The sequence below is a fragment of the Lepidochelys kempii genome, chromosome 1 (assembly GCF_965140265.1).
Source record: "Lepidochelys kempii isolate rLepKem1 chromosome 1, rLepKem1.hap2, whole genome shotgun sequence".
Taxonomy (NCBI): Eukaryota; Metazoa; Chordata; order Testudines; family Cheloniidae; genus Lepidochelys; species Lepidochelys kempii.
In genome coordinates, this window is record NC_133256.1 from 47,792,708 (window position 1) to 47,813,976 (window position 21,269).

Sequence of the window (21,269 nt, forward strand, 5' to 3'; positions counted from 1 at the left end):
TGCACCTCGCAGTTGTCTCAGCCTTCCTTCTGCCTATTGATAACTGCTCACTTTTTTTCGAATCTGATGTCCATTAAATTTCTGAAAGGCCTGGACAGACTTTTTCCACAGGTGCAGTATCCTGTTCCCATGGAACTTTAATCTAGTCTTAAAGCCAGTGGGTCCCCCCTTTGTTCCTGTAGTGACCTGCTCTCTTTTGAACCTTTCTATAAAGATTGCATTTCAGGCTGTTACGAAAGCCAGCAGGGAACTGAGGACATTTAGTATCAGATACAGTTTTCTTCAAAGATAATCTTCATCCTCACCCCATGTTTCTTGCTAAGGTGGTTTCCAGTTTTCATTTAACCAAGCAATCTTCTTGCCGACCTTTTTCTCAAAGCCTCATGGCCATAAGGATGAGGACAGGCTTCATAATCTAGACGTTAGAAGAGCTTTATCTTTTTATCTGGACAGAACCAAGCAGTTTTAGGTCTTTGACATGATTGTTCATTGTGTTTGCAAACGGAATGAAAGGCTGTCCAGTATCCACTCAAAGGGTCTCACCTTGGATTTCCAATTGTATTCGCTTATGCTACCAGTTGGCTAATGTAATGCCTCCAGCTAGAGGTCATTAGGTGATTCAACTAGGTCCCAAGCAGCTTCTGCAGCCTTTCAGGCTCATTCCCATATTAGACATTTGCAAAGCAGCAACCTGGTCTTCGTGTCATAAATTTGCCTCTATCTATGCAATCTCTCAACAGTCTAGAGACGATGTCAGATTTGGACAAGTAATCCTCCAATCCCTGTTCAAATAGACTCCAAAACAGAGGTGGGCTTGGATTTTGGAGTGGTAACTTGAACCAACTAGATATACATGACTAAGCTGAGAAAACGTGAACAGGTCACAGTAAAAAACTGTTAGTAAGCTTTCTCTAACTGTTGTGCTTTGAGATGTTGCACTTACCATTCTATGACCCACCCTTCTTCCCCTCTCTGTCAGAATCTGGTAGTGAGAGGTGTCGGGGCAGCTCTGCCCTTTATGCCTGTGCGCTGTGCGAGAGGCACTGGGGGATGCTCATGTTGCCCCAACTGATATCGCAAAGGGAAAAACTTTCCAACTGTGCACTGGAGCACAGTTGGAAAGCTCCAGTGGAATGGACATGTACAACACATCTCAAAGAACAACAGTTATGGAAAGGCTAGTAACCATTTTTTTTTTACAGTTACCAGGTCATTTTCTTCTAGTTAATATCTCGTCCTGTAGGCTTCCCTGTTCTTTCTCACAACTCCTTCTCACTGACTGGACTTTCCACATTTTTCTTGAGTAAAGATGATTTCTCGTCATAAACTCTGATTACTAACTTAAGTCTTCACAGTATAGTTTGAAAGGAGAAATGTCCAATCTAAATTTGAATGGCATACTGGTGAACATGTCTGCTTTCAACTAAATGGAGACAGAGCAGATGTCAGTATGCATTTAAGCATTGTATTTGGATTGCAATATAATGATGTTGCTTTACTAAATGTATTATTGTTGTAAAATGATGTCATGATGTAAATATCCTTTTGGAATGCTCTCCCTTTTGTGTGAGAGGGGGTCTAAATACAATATAGCCTTATGTATAGGTAGGGAAATCAAGTGTTGTAATTTTTCAGCTACACTGAACCCAACACCAAGTATGAAACTGGGAATACTGTATTTGGAGAACATAATTTACGTATCGTTTTAAGTAACCTATTTTCTGCAAGCTCCTCCTAAACAAAACCAGGCAAGATACTATATCTTGGTCCTCTACCACTGTTAAAGAATAGGATTATGGGTATTTTTACAATGTCTTAATTATCCAGTTACTTGCATATTTTCACAGCTGAGAATCCAAGTGAGGAAGGCCCCACATGTTGGTAGGCCTTAATAGCCAGCTTTCTTAGAGTATTTTATGTCTTCTTGTTAACATTTCTATATATATTTATATACCCTTGCAAAGGTATTTGAAGTTGGTGCAAGATCTTACTCTAATACCTTAACTTTAGGGCTTTATTTGTTGAAGGTGAAAAATTGCCATAATTTACTTTTCTTCATGGATTGAAAGTCACTTTAGTCAAATAAGATCATTAAAATGTTTCATTAAAAAAAGTAACCTAATCTATCTTTTCAGTCAGAGATGGAGAAGCCCAGAGGTAGAAAGAAAGCAACCATCACAGATTCAGAAGAGAAGTTGGGTATAGATGACCTGAATAAATTGGGGCAAGAACAGAAACTTAGAGGGAGTCAGCGGGGGAGGAAGAGAGCTGCAGTTGTTTCAGAATCTGATGAACCACAGTGGCCAGAGGAAAAGAGACTAAAGGAAGATGTATTAGAAAGTGAGGATGAACAAAACAGTCCACCAAAGAAGGGAAGAAGAGGACGACCTCCTAAAGTAGCTAGTGGGGGTACGCCAAAGGAAGAACCAGCAGCAAAGACATCTAAAAGGGGCAGAAAAAAAGCAGTGCCTGTAGCATCGGTAGTGGAGGAAGAGGAAGAGGAGGAGGAAGAAGGGCAAAGTGAAAACATGGAACAGAAGCCAAAAGGCAGGCAATACAGGACACCAAGAAGAGCGCAACAAAGGTGTGTCTCTTTTCTTATAAAGTGCATTCTTTTAATTAAAAAAAAAAAGAAAAGAAAAAACCCCTTGGATATTAATTATAATTTGATATTTTGCAATTTGGGTCTTCCTCAAAACAGAGTAGAACCATCTGAAACTAGTGCGGTTGAATCAACACAGTCTACACCACAGAAAAGACGAGGAAGGCCACCAAAAACACCACCATCACAGCAAAAAAAAGTGTAAGTTCTGAATGTAACCTTCTGAATTTTCATCTAGCCTTCCTATTGAAAGGTCAGGCTTTATTCACTTGGAGACCATCTCAGTGGTTAATATTTTCTATACAAGATGTGCTACAGTCTACAGAGAGTTACTGTTCTTGAAGGTCTTGGGGCACATGGTTTGCCTCACTTCTCTGTAGTTACCTGTAGAACTGTAGGTATCTGAAGCTCTGTCACTACATATGACAGGAGTATGGTGAATAAAGAGGAAGAACTGGAAATATTAGTACATAAGCTAAATTATTACTTAATTGGCATCACAGAGACTAGGTGGGATAAGTTTCATGACTGGAATATTGGTATAGAGCAGGGATGACCAAACCCTGGCTCACGATCCACATGTGGCTCTTTTACAGTTAAAGTGAGGCTCGTGGAGCCCACCATGCCCCCCCACTCCATTCTCCACCTACCAGATGGGCAGGCCTTCTACCCTGCAGCAGGGTGGTGGGGCTTGGGACTTCAGTCCAGCGGTGTAGCCCCAAGACCCAGCTGGCAGCCCTGCAGTGCTGACGCCCTAAGCACTGACAGGTGTGCCCAGCTCTTGAAGTTATGAAGATTATCATATGTGGCTCAGAGGATCAGCAAGTTTGGCCACTCCTGGTATAGAGGGATATAGTTTGTTCAGGAAGGACAGGGAGGGCGTGTTGCATCATACAACAAGAATGGATATGCTTGTCTGAGGTCCAAAAGAAGGTGAGATCGGTAAAATTAAAAGGGATCAAAAATTGGTGTGAAATCATGGTTGAGTCTACTTTAGACCACCAAATCAGTACGAGGAGGTGGAGAAGGCATTGCTAGAACAAATTACAGAAATAGCAAAAACAGAAGACCTTTTAGTGATGTGGGACTTCAACTACACAGACATTTGTTGGAAAAGTTATATGGCAAAACGCAAAATTTCTAGTAAGTTCTTGGGATGTATTGGGGACAACTTTTTGTTCCAGAAAATGGAGGAAATAACCCGGAGGACGGTCATTTTAGACTTGATTCTGACTAACAGGAAGGAATTGGCAGTGAATCTGAAGAAGGAAGGAAATTTGGGTGAAAGTGGTCATGAAATGCTAGATTTCGTGAGTCTAAGGAAAGAAGGAAGAAAGAGCTTCAGAATAAAAACAATGGCCTTTAAAAAAAAAAAAAGAAAAGGAGGGGGTGGAACTGGAAGGTAAGGTCCCATAGGAAGAAAATCTAGGGGATGAAGGAGTTCATGAGACTTGGCAGTTCCTCAGATTAAAGTTAAAGTGTTAAAGGCATAACTGCAAACTATCCCAGTGCAAAGGAAAGATAGGAAGAATAGTAAGAGGACAGTATGGCTGCATAAGGAGCTCTATAATTACCTGAAAATAAAAAAGGAATCCTACACCAAGTGGAAACATAGATGAATTGCCAAAGAGGAGTACAAAAGAATAGCACAAGATTGGAGGGACAAAATCAGAAAGGCTAGAGCACAAAATGAGCATGGGACATAAAAGAAAGTAAGAACAAGTTCTTTGGGAGCAAGAGAAACTAAGGAAAGTGTAGGTCCTCTACTTTCCAGGGAAGGAGAGCTAATAACTGATGACATCAAGAAGGGCTGTTTTGCTTCAGTCTTCACTAAAAAGGTTAATGGTGACCAGAAGTTCAACACAATTAATATTAACAACAAGGGGAAAGGAGGGCAAACCAAAATAGGAAAATAACAGATTAAAGAATATTTAGATAAGTGAGATGTATTCAAGTTGGCAGGGCTTGATGAAATTCATCCTAGGGTATTTAAGGAACTAGCTGAAGCAATCTCAGAACCTCTAATAATTATCTTTGAGAACTGATGGAGGATGGGTGAGATCCCAGAGGACTGGAAAAAGGTGAGCATAATACCTATCTTTAAAAACGGGAAGAAAGGATACATGGAATTATAGACCAGTGAGCCTGACTTCAATACCTGGGAAGATACTGGAATAAACAATCAGTTTATAAGTACCTAGGGAATAATAGGGATATAAGGATTGTATAATTGTATAATCCATAACAGTATGGATTTGTCAGGAACAAATTATGCCAAGCCAACCTTACTGGCCTGTTGGATAGGAGAGAAACAGTAAACATGGTATATCTTGATTTTAGTAAGGCTTTTGACACAGTCCCACGTGACAGTCTCATAAGCAAATTAGGGAAATGTAGTCTAAATGAAATTACTAGAGGTGGGTGAGCAACTGGTTGAATGATCATACTGAAAGAGTAGTTATTAATGGTTCACTGTCAAACTGGGAGGATTTATCTAGTGAGGACTTGCAGGGGTGAGTCCTGGGTCTGATACTATTCAGTATTTTCAAAAATGACTTGGATAATGGAGTGGCGAGCATGCATGTGTGGATGACCCCAAACTGGGATGGGTTGCAAACACTTTGGAGGACAGGAGTAGCATTCCAAAGGACGTTGACAAATTGGAGAATTAATATGAAATTCAATAAAGAGAAGTGCAAAGTACTTCACTTAGGAAGGAAAAAATCAGATTGCTAAGCAGAAGGGTTCATGCATTTTGGAGGTGGCCACTCGAAATGATATGGGCAATTGGGGATTAGTGTTATGCGTAAAGGGTTTGAAGTGGGCAATTAAGGATAGCAGGCCGTGTGGTATATTACAAATTGTTGTAATCAGCCATAAAACCAGTGACTGTTAACTCCATGTTTTTTGGAGTCTAGCTAAGTTCCTAAGCTTGCCTTTTGAAGGTGTTGTGCAGGTTTCCCTTGAGGATAAGTATTGAAAGATCACATATGGAGTGATTGCTTTGTGAAAAGTGTTTTCCCATGAGATATACGGTGTTTTTGTCTTTCATTTTACCACAAAACCAGTGCTGTACCCGAGAACCATGAAACCAAAAATATACCTGAGATACATCTATCTTTTCATAAGGGTTATTGATACGAAAAAAAACCCCACCCCTTGGCCTGCAATTTGACTTAAGGTGTTAGAAAGAAAAATATATCCAATTTAATTGCAACATAAATAGTCCCAAACATATTAATGGTCTGGCCTCATAAATGTGTTTTACTCCTGATATATTATCCTGGAGTAATTTTGTTTGCAAAATCACTCAGCCTAATAGAATTTCTACCCTCTGGTTACAGATAAAAGTAGGTGGGCACTTAGAGTAGAAGTTTTACAGGAAGCATATTAAGAACAACTGTTTAAAAGGCTAGCTGGAAGTGTTTTTCCATTGCAGAGTTTATTTATGTGCTTAAAGACCCATGTGCTGTAACATTAATCTGTGATTTTTAATTTTAGTCGTGCTGGACGCACCAAACAAGCAGCAAGTAAAGAAAATGAATCTAGTGAAGAGATGGATATATTTCAGGGTAGTTCTCCTATCAGTGATGACATTCCCCAAGAAGAAGTAATGGAGGAAGAGGAAGTTTCCACGATCAGTGTAAGATACATGTTTAAAATGTGTTCTGTAGATCTGGGTGGTACCTTTCTGTATGCCTAATGTTGATGAGCAAAAACTCACTTTTCACATTCTGATAGTGTATATTTTAGCTCTCAAGATATACTTACAAGTAGAGCTGGTGAGAATATCCGTGAGTGTTTTTTTGGTGAAAAACAGGAATTCTGCAAAATTGAAATTTTGTATGGGAAATTGTCGATTTTTGTCAGACACTTTCAATTTTCTGTAGGGAAAATTTAAACAAAATTTTGTTTCAAGACAGTATTAATCTCAGCATGTGCCTGAGCTGCTGTGATGCCTCACGAGAGTTGTAATTCATGTGCTTCTTACCTCCTTTCTTCTCCATGGGCAGAACACCCCAGCCAAACGGCATCTCCTGTGATACATCACAGTCATGGGATTCCTATGATGCACGTGGGCCAGAGGAAAGGAGAGATTGTCAGACATTCTGGGAGTCCTGTGATTGTGGGAAATATGGTTCAGTTGGGGAACCTAGCCCTTGGAAAATTGGGGACACGACCTGATCAGTAACTCCCATGAAGTATTGCAGTGGCTCAGGTATATGCAGATTAATGCCCTGAAATGAAACATTTTGACATTTCTGAATAAAAAATGATCAATGTCACTAGCTGAATGTGTGAAATATAAGAGTAATAAAATATTTGTGGAATTTAGCTTTTGTCATTTTAACTTTGATTTTTTTAATGGCAATGCTAAAGCATGTATATTTGCATAAGGATTTTATTATATAAGCAACCTTCTCTCTAAATTAACAATTTTTAAATACGTATTTCCTAGTTTTCTTCCAGGAAAAAAAATGATCCTTAATAGTTAAGATTAGATATACTGGGGACATCAACTTTTGTGTGGTGCCTGGCTCCTAAATTCAGTAGGAGATGGGAAGGTTTGCAAGTTAAATTCCTGAGTTATAGAAAGAGAGGAGTCTGTAGTTTTTGAGCTGGAATAAAGGTCTTTCAGGACTGTATAATTTATTATGGAAGATGGACAATGAGTGGCCAGAATAAAAATTAAGATTGGAGTCACTCCCTGGATCAGTGTATTTCCTTTTTATTTTTTTAAGCCCCATTCCTTCCTCACCTACATTCCATATTGTCCTTTAAACTTTAAAGGAATTTGGCAGCTCTTTCCCCACTACATCTGAAAAACTTTCATTTGCCTTGTCCTCTGAAGCTGAGGAACTCTGCACGTTAGGAAAGTTTCAACTACTATGATGTGCCAAGCAAACAGACTTCAAACTAAGATAATTTAACACTTATGGCTTAGTTTTATATACTTACCATTTTAAATGCTAATGCTTTTAAGCAAAAAATGCTCAAGTACTTAACCAGCTCAGTAAGAATGAAGTTTGCTGGTGTTGGAAAATATTAAGCAGCTCAGTGAAGTCCCGGAATGACCCTAAATTACAGGGTATTGGGGAGCCACTGAACATCCTTGAATATGTGGTTGACTGCATTCATCTCCAGAATTGGAAACCTCATACGTCAGAAGAGAGATGCAGCCAACAGCCCCTGGATCCTGAGGAGTTTATTGGGTCTTTAGAGATTTGGTTTCTGGGGAACTATTTAGCCCATTGAACTCAAAGTATAATTTAGTATCTGTATTGCAGTAGCACATGGAAGCCCCAGTTATGGAGCCATGGCCCCATTGTGCTAGGCACTGTAAAAACTCGTAAAAAGATTCTCCCTGTTGAACAAAACCGTCCCGATGACTATCCCTTGGGGCACTCCACTTGATACTGGCTGCCAGCTAGACATGGAGCCATTGATCACTACCCGTTGAGCCCGACAATCTAGCCAGTTTTCTATCCACCTTATAGACCATTCATCCAGCCCATACTACTTTAACTTACTGGCAAGAATACTGTAGGAGACCATATCAAAAGCTTTGCTAAAGTCAAGGAACAATACGTCCACCTCTTTCCCCTCATCCATAGAGCCAGTTATCTCGTCATAGAAGGCAATTAGATTAGTCAGGCATGACTTGCCCTTGGTGAATCCATGCTGACTGTTCCTGATCATTTTCCTCTTCTCTAAGTGCTTCAGAATTGATTCCTTGAGGACCTGTTCCATGATTTTCCCAGGGACTGAGGTGAGGCTGACTGGCCTGTAGTTTCCCGGATCCTCCTCCTTCTCTTTTTTAAAGACGGGCACTACATTAGCCTTTTTCCAGTTGTCCAGGATTTCCCCCGATCGCCATGAGTTTTCAAAGATAATGGTGAATGGCTCTGCAATCACATCCGCCAACTCCGGTGCAGTGCATCCGGCCCCATGGACTTGTGCTCGTCCAGCTTTTCTAAACATCAACTGTCTAGCCATTGTAAGGTTCTTTGTAGGTAAAATATAGCTATATTTATATAAAGAAAAGGAGTACTAGTGGCACCTTAGAGACTAACCAATTTATTTGAGCATAAGCTTTTGTGAGCTACAGCTCGCTTCATCAGATGCATTCAGTGGAAAATACGGTGAGGAGATTTATATACACACAACATGAAAAAATGGGTGTTATCATACACACTGTAAGGGGAGTGATCACTTAAGATGAGCTATTACCAGCAGGAGAGCGGGGGGGAAATTGTTGGGGGCTGAAGGTGATGACTAGTGGCGTTCTGTTATTATCTTTGTAGGGCCTGTCCTGTAGTAGGTGACCATGATTTCAACAATTTACATCCCACCATCAACCTCAGCCTGGACCAGTCCACACAAGAGATCCACTTCCTGGACACTACAGTGCTAATAAGCAATGGTCACATAAACGCCACCCTATACCGGAAACCTACTGACCGCTATTCCTACCTACATGCCTCCAGCTTTCACCCAGACCACACCACACAATCCATCGTCTACAGCCAAGCTCTACGATACAACCGCATTTGCTCCAACCCCTCAGACAGAGACAAACACGTACAAGATCTCTATCAAGTATTCTTACAACTACAATACCCACCTGCTGAAGTGAAGAAACAAATTGACAGAGCCAGAAGAGTACCCAGAAGTCACCTACTACAGGACAGGCCCAACAAAGATAATAACAGAACACCACTAGCCATCACCTTCAGCCCCCAACTAAAACCTCTCCCACGTATCATCAAGGATCTACAACCTATCCTGAAGGACGACCGATCACTCTCTCAAATCTTGGGAGACAGGCCAGTCCTTGGCTACAGACAGCCCCCCAACCTGAAGCAAATACTCACTAGCAACCACACAACAGAACCACCAACCCAGGAACCTATCCTTGCAACAAAGCCTGTTGCCAACTGTGTCCACATATCTATTCAGGGGACACCATCATAGGGCCTAATCACATCAGCCACACTATCAGAGGCTCGTTCACCTGCACATCTACAAATGTGATATGTGCCAGCAATGCCCCTCTGCCATGTACATTGGTCAAACTGGACAGTCTCTACGTAAAAGAATAAATGGACACAAATCAGATGTCAAGAATTATAACATTCATAAACCAGTTGGAGAACACTTCAATCTCTCTGATCACTCGATTACAGACCTAAAGGTCGCAATATTACAACAAAAAGACTTCAAAAACAGACTCCAGCAAGAGACTGCTGAATTGGAATTAATTTGCAAACTGGATACAATTAACTTAGGCTTGAATAGAGACTGAGAGTGGATGTGTCATTATACAAAGTAAATCTATTTCCCCATGTTTATTTCCCCCCCCACCCCCCCTCCCCATTCCTCAGACGTTCCTGTTAACTGCTGGAAATGGCCCACCTTGATTATCACTACAAAAGGTTTTCTTCGCCCCTCCCCACTGGTAATAGCTCATCTTGAGTGATCACTCTCCTTACAATGTGTATGATAACACCCATTTTTTCATATTGTGTGTCTATAAATCTCCTCACTGTATTTTCCACTGAATGCATCCAATGAAGTGAGCTGTAGCTCACGAAAGCTTATGCTCAAATAAATTGGTTAGTCTCTAAGGTGCCACAAGTACTCCTTTTCTTTTTGCGAATACAGACTAACACAGCTGCTACTCTGAAACCTATATTTATGGAGCTCAGTAAATTGAACAAAAGTTCTTCTTCGAGTGCTTGCTCATGTTGATTTCATTGTAGGTGCAGGCATGCCCACGTGTGCGGTCATCGGACATTTTTGCCTTTGCAGTATCTGTAGGGCTGGCTGTGTCACCCCCTTGTGTGCCGCGCTCACGTCCTGGTATATCAGGCGCTGCTGGCCCTACGCACTCTCAGTTCCTTCTTACCCCCCATGGTGGTCAGTTGGAGTGCCTTTCCTTGCTTGTCAAAGACTTTTGGTTTTCCTTATCTTGGACTTTGTGCCCTTAGGCTTGTACATAGTTATCTTTACTGTGAAGTATTTGTTAAGTGTTGTAGTTAGAGTTGGGTCCCAGTGGGGACTTCACCGGGCATGTCCCCATCTCTGGGCTTTAAGCCCTGCGATTCCTGTAACAGGCCTATGCCTGTTAGCGACCCCCATGGCAGCTGCCTCAAGTGCCTGGGGGAAGCGCACGTTAAAGAGAGGTGCCAGATTTGTAAGAACTTTCGGCCTCGCACCTAGAAGGAGAGGGATATCAGACTCAGGGCTCTCCTTATGAAATCTGCCCAGGATCAGAGCTGGCCCGTCATGAGTCACCCAGCACCTCGACATCAGTGCGAAATGCACCAAGGTGCCTACCGGGCACTGTTCTTTGTCACTGGTTCCTAAGAAGAGGGCTAAAAACCACAGCTCCCCGGCGCCGACGAAGGTGGCAGTGAACAAGGAGCCTGCCCCGAATTATCCACCCATGCTGGAGCCCCACAGTTGACCATCCCCTGCTGAGGCCTTTAGCCTGTGGAAATGTCCTCCTCTGACTCCAGTGAGTGGTACAGGACCGACTGTCCTGCTGGCACCAACACCTTCTCGAACTCAGGCACCAAACGAGCTCAAACCTCCGTCTGTGCTTACAGCACAGCCAGTGCTGCACGCCTTGAGTAAGGCTCCCCAAGCCAGTCAATAAGGTTTCCCAGGGAGCAGTGGAGCACTGCCGATCCCTCGAGACAATGGCGTGCTCTCCACCTCCAGACCAACGGGTGCCAGTACCATCATCTAGATCATCACAAAATTATCTTCAGTCTCTGGCGTCGCAGTCGCTGCTGTTGTGATGTGATTCACCAAGGGAAAGCTGCTAGTCCGCCTATTATCAAAGTCAGTCATAGTCCCAGACGCTATTCCCAGTCACCAACACTGTGGGAATGATCTCCCTCCTGCTTCTAATCTCCCTGACACTACACCCGTTCACCGTGCCATTGGTACCGGTCCCCAGGGCACCTGTCTCCAGTGTTGGTGGTCTTGAGGCAAACTCAGGCCTTGACAGCCTTTCCATGGTCTCTAGAGGGTGGCTCATCAGCAACTGAATGGCGTTTCAGCCCATCGCCCTGATCTGAGCGGCGATACTGGGCATTCGAGCTAGTGGCGGCATTGGGACAGTGACAACCAGGACAGTGGCTGCTCAGTGGTCATGATGGAACACCTGGGGGGGTCCAGTCATGGTGTTGCCCCCCCTCGGCTCACTTGTCGGCTGCAGCTGCGGAGCAGTGATCATCGGCACCAGGCCCCATGCTGGAGGCACACCCAGTGTCCGAGGTTCAGGAGGCTGCACCTACACCTTACCCATCCTCCCCAGCGGAGGAGGAACAAGCCCACCATCCATCGGTTCAGTACTCCTAGTCATCCCGACAAGGCAGTCACTGGGCCCTTCAGTGCCAGCCCGCCCGACGACTTGAAGGACCACTAGGCCTTGTTCCGGCAGGTGGCTGACAACCTGGGCCTGCAAGTGGATGAGATGGCTGAGGAAGAGGACACTCTCTTCAGCGTGCTGTCAGCCTCCACCCATACCCATATTGCACTACCCGTGCACACAGGGGTCTTGAAAATTGCCAGAGGCATCAGGTAGATGCCCTTCCACCTCACAGCAGGCCGAGAAGAAGTACTTCGTGCTGGCCAAAAGCTTTGAATATCTCTATACCCACTCTCCTCCTGGCTCGCTGGTGGTCTCTGCGGCCAATGAAAAAGAGAAGCAGGGGCACACCAACTCCACCCCACAAAATAAGGAGGCCAAAAGACTTGACTTGTTCGGAAGAAACATTTATTCCACTGCAAGTCTACAACTTCGGGTGGTGAATCACCAGGCCCTCCTGGGCTGCTACATCTTCAGTTTATGGGACTTTCTCCATAAATTCAAGAGGTCCCTCTCACAGGACTGAGCCCAGGAGTTTGTTACTCTGGTTCAGGAGCGCACCTCGGCGGCCTGCTCTGCTCTTCAGATGGCGTGGGACTCGGAGGACTCAGCAGCCAGGGTGGTGGCATCCATGATGGTTATGAGGTACAGCTCCTGGCTTCAAGTCACTGGTCTCTCCCAAGAGATGCAGACCTCTATCCAAGACCTTCCCATTGATCGGAACGATCTGTTTTCCAAGCAGACTGATGCAAGGCTGCACGAGGTGAAGGACACCAAGGCCATCTCCATTCATTGGGTAGCCACACACTGCAACTGGAGCGTAAGCCATTCCAGCTGCCCCCACTGTCGAGATCATGGCAGTCTCGCCCGGACCCGTGAGAAGGAGGGACAGGGGCACTGTTTTTGGTCGTTGCCTCCCTTCTACCTCCCACTCGCCTGTGCAAGTCAGACAGACCAAGCATTCTGCAGTGCAGAAACGCTTGTTTTGATGGCACAATTGAGAGCAATGCCCCAGCCAATTTCCTGGGTTCGCTACCTTTCCTGAACTGCTGTTCCCCTCCACTTGGCCTGGTTGTGGGTTACGTCAGACCTCTAGGTCCTGGACATAATATTGCAGGGCTATATCCCACAATTTTTGTCCGCTTCCTCCCACCCCCTGCGTCTGGGGGCTGTGGAGGAGGTTCCTTGGGACAAGAAAGGAAAGTAATTCTACTCCCAGTACTTCCTAATTCTGAAAGGGGACCTCAGACCCATCCTGGACCTGTGCAGCCTCAACATGTCTCTCAAGAAGTTGAAGTTTCGCATGGTCTCCCTGGCCTCCATCATCCCCTCCCTGGATCCAAGAGACTGGCACACTGCTGTCGACTTGAAGGACACTTACTTCCACATTTCTATATTCCCAGGCCACAGGCGCTTCTTCCGTTTTGTAGTGGGTGGGCACCCTTTCCAGTTCATGGCACTACCGTTTGGCCTCTCTTCAGCGCCGAGGGTGTTAACAAAGTGCATGGTGCTTGTGGTCACTAACCTCAGATGTCGGAGGGTCCACCTGTTTCTGTATCTCAACAACTGGCTCATGAAGGGCTGGCTCTCCAGATAAGATACAGAGAAGTCTTCGCTTGGTGCGCTCCACCTCCTGCAACCTGGGTCTGTTAATAAACACACAAGTCCATGTTCATGCCAGTCCAACACATAGAGTTCATCGGGGCTGTTCTCGACTCCACATGGACGAGAGCCTTCATTGCAGAAGCTTGGTTTCAGGCCATGGCAGGCTTGATTTGCCAGTTAAGAAGGCACCCACTCACCACATCCCACACATGTCTGCATCTGGTGGGGCACATGGGCATGAGCACGTACGTGGTCAGTAATGCTCGATTTCATCTGCGGCCGCTGCAGGTGTGATTGGCCTCGGTCTATATCCCCAACAAATATTCCCTGGACCGAGTGGTCACAGTACCGAGCCACATCCTTTCGTCCCTGAGTTGGTGGTTGGACCCCAAGTCGGTGTTGCAGAGGGTTCCCTTTGCGGCCCCTTTCCAGTCACTGATCCTGTTCTCAGACCTCTCAAATCTGGGCTGGGGAGCCCACCTGGGTGAACTCAGCCAGGGCTGCTGGCTGCAGGACGATCTGGCCCTCCATGTCAATGTCAGGGAACTCAGAGCAGTTCGCCTGGCCTGCCAGGCGTTCTTGCCCCACCTGAAAGGCAAGGTGGTACAGAGTCCTGGCTGACAATACTGCTGTGATGTACTACATCAAAAGGCGGGGAGGGGTCAGATCCTCAGTCTTTTGTCAGGAGGCGCTAAGCCTATGGGCTTCTGTGTGTGGTACGCCATTCATTTGATTGCCGCCCATCTGCTTGGCTCCAGGAATGTCATTGCAGATCGCCTCAGCAGGACCTTCTCATCTTGCCATGAATGGTCCCTCCATCCAGAGGTGGTCAGGTTGATATTCTCCAACAGTGGGGAACTCCCCAGGTGGACCTGTTCATGTCCAGGCAGAACAGAAAGTGCCACCAGTTTTGCTTCTTCCAAGGTCTGGACAAGAGCTCCTTTGGACGCCTTCCTCATTCCGTGGATGGGGAGTGCTCATGTGTGCCTTTCCACCAGTGCTATTGATTCACAGGTGTTCTGGTGCAGATCAGACAGGATAGAGGGAGAGTCAGCCTCATGGTCCTGTCAGCACTGGTTTGGACCTATCGACAGCAGCCCTTCTCCTGCTGCGCCTTCGACCGGATCTGCCATCACAGAACCACAGCAACCTGCTGCATCCGAACCTGGCTGCGCTGCACCTGACGGGGTGGCTGAATGTGGACGAAAGAGCGTGTTCGGCCCATGTTCAGCGGGTGTTGCTCGGCAGCAGAAAACCCTTGATCAGGGCAACCTATCTGGCGAAGCGGAAAAGGTTAGAGTGCTGGGCCTTGGAGAGGCATCTTTGGGCTGAGCAAGCCTGGCTGTAGGACATCCTGGATTACTTGTTGCATTTGAAACTTCAAGTGTTGTCCTTTTCCTCTGTTAAGGGTCCCCCTAGCGGCCATCTCAGCACCCCCTGGTCCAGGGTGGGTCCCTCTTCACCCATCCTATGACGGTGCCTTCCTTGAAAGGGCTGGAATGCCTCTACCCACATGTCCAGGAGCTAGTTCCCCCTTGGGACTTGAACCTTGTGCTTTCCAGACTCTCAGGTCCTCCCTTCAAACCCTTGGCTTCCTGTTCCCTCCTCCTCCTGTCCTGGAAGGTCTCCTTTTTGGTCGCTATAACATCGACCCATAGGGTGTTGGAGATCAGGGTGCTCACTTTGGAACCACCCTGTATGGTTTTTTTTCAAGGAGAAGGTTAAGCTGCGTCCTCACTTGGCGTTCCTGCCCAAGGTTGTGTCCCAGTTTCATACTGGCCAGGATATATTTTTACTGGTCCTCTGCCCGAAGCCCCATGCATCGGATATGAGGAATGAAGGCTTCACACCCTGGGTGGCAGGTGGGCACTGGCTTTCTACATAGAACAAAACCATTCCGTAAGTCAATGCAGCTGTTCGTCACAGTGGCAGATAGGATGAAAGGTCACCCTGTGTCTGCACAGAGGATCACGGCCTGCATCCGTTACTGCTATGAGCTGGCTAAGATACCCCCTCCAGCAATTGTAACATGACTAGGGCATGGGCATCATCGGCAGCGTTCTCAGCACAGGTGCCAGTGCAAGAAATCTGTTAGGCCGCGACCTGGTCTTCCATTCACATGTTCGTGTTGCATTATGCACTGACCAAGCAAACTTGTGACAACACTGGCTTTGGCAGAGGTGTGCTACAATCTGCGAAGCTGTGAACTCTGAGCCCACTCCAAAGATTCTGCTTGTGAGTCACCTACAGTAGAATCAGCATGAGAAAGCACTCGAAGAAAAAATGGTTACCCACCTTTTCGCAACTGTTGTTCTTTGAGATGTGTTGTTCATGTCCATTCCATTAGCCACCCTCCGGCCCCTCTGTGTTGGAGTTGTCGGCAAGAAGGAACTGAGAGGGCATAGGGCCAGCAGCGCCTGATGTACCAGCACATGAGCGTGGCACTCAAGGGGGTGACACAGCCGGCCATATGGATACCATTAAGGCAAAAATCTCAGATGACCGTGCACGTGGGCACATGTGCACCTACAATGGAATGGACATGAGCAACACATCTTGAACAACAGTTACGAAAATGTGAGTAACTGTTTTTTCCCTCTAGTTCCCATTTGTCAAAGAGCTGCTAAGCAATCCCTGAGTACCTGCCTGCTGAGTTTAGAAAGTCTGCAAGAGTCCTTACAGGCCTTAGAAGTAGATGTAGAAAATAGTATTTCTTTCTGGTTCGTACTGTTTTCTCAGTTTGCTTCTACAGCATACATTGAAACTGCTATGACAGATAATTTCAATAATTTAAGTTCTGAGATATTACCAGTATCTGTAATTGTGCCAAGTTTAAGGCTTGTTACTTCTATGAATTTTAGGCTTGGTAGATGCAAGGAATACACGATACCAAGTTTTAATTTTAAATAGGTATTTTTAGTTCCTTCAAACTTTAGATTTATTTGTAATTTTCAGAAAATTCAGTCTTTATTTCTTTCCTGCCTTTCTTAAGAATTAGTTTTTTGTTTTAAATTTGGGAACGATAGACTAACATTTTTGTATCTAAGCACAGGATTTAATTCCTCCTATAATTGCAAATCTCAATGTAAACTGGGGAACTGCAAACAATGCCACAATACTATAGAACAGATGTAATTGCTGAAAAGCATAACTTATAAGAATCAAATTTACTATTTGGGCCAATTCCAAGAACTGTTCATCTACAGTTTTTGGTAACTGGTATCTCCCAGAAAGGTGGGTTTTGTTTTGTTTTTTGTAATACTAGAAGGAGACAGACCGAGGGAGCTCCTATAAATTTATCATTTCATAGGTTATAAAGAACTATGTAAATTCATATTTACATATGTGCATCCGATGAAGTGAGCTGTAGCTCACGAAAGCTCATGCTCAAATAAATTGGTTAGTCTCTAAGGTGCCACAAGTACTCCTTTTCTTTTTTCGAATACAGACTAACACGGCTGTTACTCTGAAACCTGTAAATTCATTGTCAGTCTCAACATTTTTCCCATAATGGAATACATTTATACATGAACTTTTTCACAATAATGTATGTGCAGCTTTTTTTTTTCATTTTATAAATACAATTTTTAAATTTAATTATTTATTTATTTTTAATCTCTTGACTCTCTCTTCAATAACAGGTACGTCGCAGAACTTCCAAAAGAGAGAGGCGATGAAGAAGCATGTAATTATCCATGTTCCAAGGTGAAAGCTTTGAAGAATGCTCATAATTTGAAGCTTGAGGCTGAATGAAGCTGTTGGTGCACAAAATGGGGTTGCTGAAGAAAAAAACTTACTTTACATTTACTACCCCTACGTTTGCAGTCCCTAGGTCACAAGCTTTAGCCACACACATGTTGATATCATTAACTGTGGATTTTTGTGAAGTGTAATGTGTGCTGCCTTTGTAGACATGAACTAAAGAAGAAACTTGTAAATAGCCCTTTTTTAATGTTTCTGACTTCTGAAGTGCTTGTATAGCTTTTATCAGTGGCTTTAAACTGACAGTGCCCAACTGTTTATTAGATCTGTTGATTTAAAAAAAGAAAAAAGTTTTTGTTAGAATGGATCTCAAGCAATATCTGTCAGTGTTCATATTTGTACTCTCCTTGGCATTTAACTGTGAAAAAAAAATCAGTTGAATAAATAGTGCCATTTTCTTTTGCCACTATTTGTTGAGGGGGGGAAAGAAAACGATTGATCTTTGTTTCCTTTGTATCTAATCTAGAGTTTACTTTTAAGCACCCACCTGTCGTCAAAGTGCTAAATTACTTTCTTTTACCAGTGAACGATGGCCGATAGAATAATACAACAGATTCCAATTATGAAATAAGTTGTCTGATTCACTTTACACCTCAGTATTGATGCCAGGCTTTTCTGGACTTCTAGTGGCATTGAAAATTCAAAAAGGATTTAAAATATTTTAATTTTAAAAATGTGTTAAATAATGTACTGAATACCCTATCCATTTTATCTTCCCCTATCAGTTTTTATTAATCTACTGTATCAATAAAATTCTGTAACTGAATGAGTTTTTAATAGTCTAGTATGTTAATGTGTATAGATATTTCCTCCTGAACATTATGTTCACACAGAGCAAATTATTACTACATTATAATATGAAATCTGATATATAAACATTCATGAAAATACAGTTCTTATTACAATGTAAAGTTAATCACAAAGAAAAAAAATTTTATTGATGCAGTGTGTCTTTATAAAGCTGTTCTTGAGAGCCAAGTGTTTTGTATTTTATAGTGAGTTGCATGTTTATGAAAAATGTGCTGAAAATGGGATGTAATTTTTTTTGGAAACTCTTACCTAGCAGTAGTATATGGTAGGTTGCCTCATGAGAGCACCTTCTACCAAGAGTTTATTATACTTATTTTTTGTGAGCCAAATTTTTTTTGGTATGAAGAGCTAAATTGTCATTGAATGACCAGCTGTAGGTCTTTGCAGTCAGGTATTTGAGATTTGAATGAAGCTCACTTTTATTTAGTGCTACCTTAGAGTTGTTAAATTTTTGTTTGTTGGGTGTAAACTACAAAGAACAGAGACGAAATATGTAAGGCAGTATCCTGTGTGCAGTTTTACAAACTGTCTTTGAACCAAAATGTATAGGTTATTATTTTATGCTTAGCCAAGCACGTTTTTATAATTTCAGGTGCACTTCTCCCTTTGGTTCCTTACAGTTGACTGAAAAAGATTAGTTTCTAACTTATTAAATCTTTATCTCATTAAATAATGGAGCATTTTCATATAACCCATCAAAGCATATGTTCTTAAGTTATAATTGCGAAATAGCAGATAGAGCATAGGGATGTGAGAGAGGATGATAGTGTTGAAACATGGTTTTACCGATTTCAAGACTACATCATAAGAACTTTGACTGTTTTCTTTTGACTTTTTCAATTTAAAATTTCTGTTCATTGAAAACTTCATTTTCAAAAAGTAGATTATTCTGCCTCTAAAGTTTTTTCCCAGTATTCAACTATTCTAGTAATACCCGTGAATACAGGGGAGCTGCTGCCCATAAGGGCAGTTAAAGTTGGTTTAAGTGACTAACTTTGAAATTTTTATTAGCACAACAAACCTAATAGCTTATTTACACTTCAGCAGGGCAAATGCAAGTTTTTTATCCTATAAAATAAAAATTGAAAGTTAACTTTATATTTTCTTCATTGACAGAATTGCACTGAAAACATTTATGGAAGATATGTCTAAGTCCATTTTATACAAAATATGAAAAACTGGTGTTGAAACTGCTGCGGGCTGTTGGTTATATGTCCATAAGCATGATTAGATCAAATTTCATTGACTATAGATGCACAACAACTGATCATAAAATATGATTGATGTAAATTTAAACTATAGTTTTGCAATTTAAATGTTTATTTTTTGGGTTATAGTGTGTAATTCATTATTTCTTGGGAAAACAGGTGCAGCAGATATGACATTCTGATATTCAAACCTCTTCTAGGTTCATCCTCATCTCCTCATATAAGTAAAATGAATATTTTATGTACTAATATTGAGATCTGCATACAGTAGCTACAGTAGAGTAAATAATTATGTATAAAAATATAAATTGCTAACATTTAGTTAGCATGTTCTTCTGCAATGATAATGTTCAGTTTATAAAAATGTACTGTATTACATTAAAAAATCAAATTGAACTCACTGTAACAAGGTCCAGTATGAAGTTCTTACAAAATTACAGTGAGTATCTTGTTGTATCCTGCAGCAAATTAAGCTGATCTTCATTACATTTCATATTCTTGCTGCAGTCCAACAGGAAACTTTCCAAGCTCTTCACTTTACATGTAAAATACATGCAGTGACTGTAACTGTTCTCTAGCTGTTAAAGGTTAATTTACTTTCTAACTCCATAAGCTTGGTTTTTGACACTTCTTCCTTGTTTCCTCCACCACCTCTGAGAATGTGAATATTAAGGGCTCTTCTTATGCTACTCATAAATAGGGAAATATATGAAACTGCTTGCTTGACAGTTGTAGCTGAATAATCTACCCACAAAATTAGATAATCTTTATCTATACATTAATAATAAAATCATAGAAGGCTGGGGGAGGAATCTTCAGAGGTCATCAAGTCTATCCCTGTGGACTGAGGTAGGACTGACCATTCCTGACAGGTGCTAACCTGATCTTAAACATTTCCAGTAATGGGTATTCCACAACCTCCTTGGTAACTTAGTCTATTACTTAATTATTCTTATAGTTAGAAAGTGTTTCATAATACCTAACCTAAATCTCCTCCCTTGCTGTAGATTAAGCCCATTACTACTTGTGCTACCTTCAGTGGACGTGAAGTTCACATCCTCTTTATAACAGCCCTTAACATATTTGAACACTGGTATCAGGTCTCCCCTCAGTCTTCTCTTCTCAAGACTAAACATGCACAGTTTAACCTTTCCTCAGAGGTCAGGGTTTCATATTTGTTGTTCACCTCTGAACTCTCTAATATATTCCCTTAATGTGGCGCCCAAAACCGGACAGAATACTCCAACTGAGGTGTCACTAGGGCCAAGTAGAGTGAAACAATTACCTCCCATGTCTTAAGTCATGTCTACAGCACAGTTCTGAGGCTGCAGCGTAGATGATTCCTACATCAGTGGAAGGGTTTTATTCTTTCAGTGTCAGTAATCATCCTCTCCAAGAGATTGTAGCCAGGTCGACGGAAGAATTCTGCTGTCAATCTGGCTGTCTCTACAGTGGTGGTACGGGCAATCTAGCTATGTCACATAAGGCATGAAATTTTTACTGCCTTGAGCAATATTGCTAGCTTGCTGTAACTTTTAGTTGTAGACCCAGCCTGTTATATGACACTCCTTTTAATATGCTCCAGAATAATATTAGCCTTTTTCATAATTCTGTCATATTGTTGGCTCATATTCAATTTGTGATCCACTATAATCCCCAGAGCCTCTTCTGCAATACTACAGCCTAGCCGGTTATTCCCCATTTTGTAGTTGTGCATTTGATTTTTCCTTCCTAAATGTAGGACTTCGAACTAATTTTTATTGAATTTCATTCTGTTGATTTCAGACCAATTCTCCAATTTATCAAGGTCTGAATCGTGTCCTTCAAAGTGCTTGCAACCCTTCCCGGTTTGGGGTTATCCTTTCATTTTACAAGCATACTCTCCACTCCATTATACAAG

General features: G+C 42.7%; 1 protein-coding gene across 8 annotated transcripts in view; it reads left to right on the plus strand.

The window, feature by feature from the left end:
- The window catches only part of PDS5B (PDS5 cohesin associated factor B), a 257,931-nt gene extending 238,204 nt beyond the window's left edge, over positions 1-19,727 (plus strand). For all 8 annotated transcript variants that reach the window (XM_073341612.1, XM_073341603.1, XM_073341640.1 and 5 more), the window contains 4 exons: positions 2,136-2,584; positions 2,702-2,803; positions 6,104-6,245; positions 17,231-19,727. In XM_073341612.1, the coding sequence (XP_073197713.1) occupies positions 2,136-2,584; positions 2,702-2,803; positions 6,104-6,245; positions 17,231-17,266 (729 nt within the window). In that variant the 3' untranslated portion in view covers positions 17,267-19,727. The remainder of the gene's footprint in view (positions 1-2,135; positions 2,585-2,701; positions 2,804-6,103; positions 6,246-17,230) is intronic.
- Positions 19,728-21,269: the final 1,542 nt, after the last annotated feature.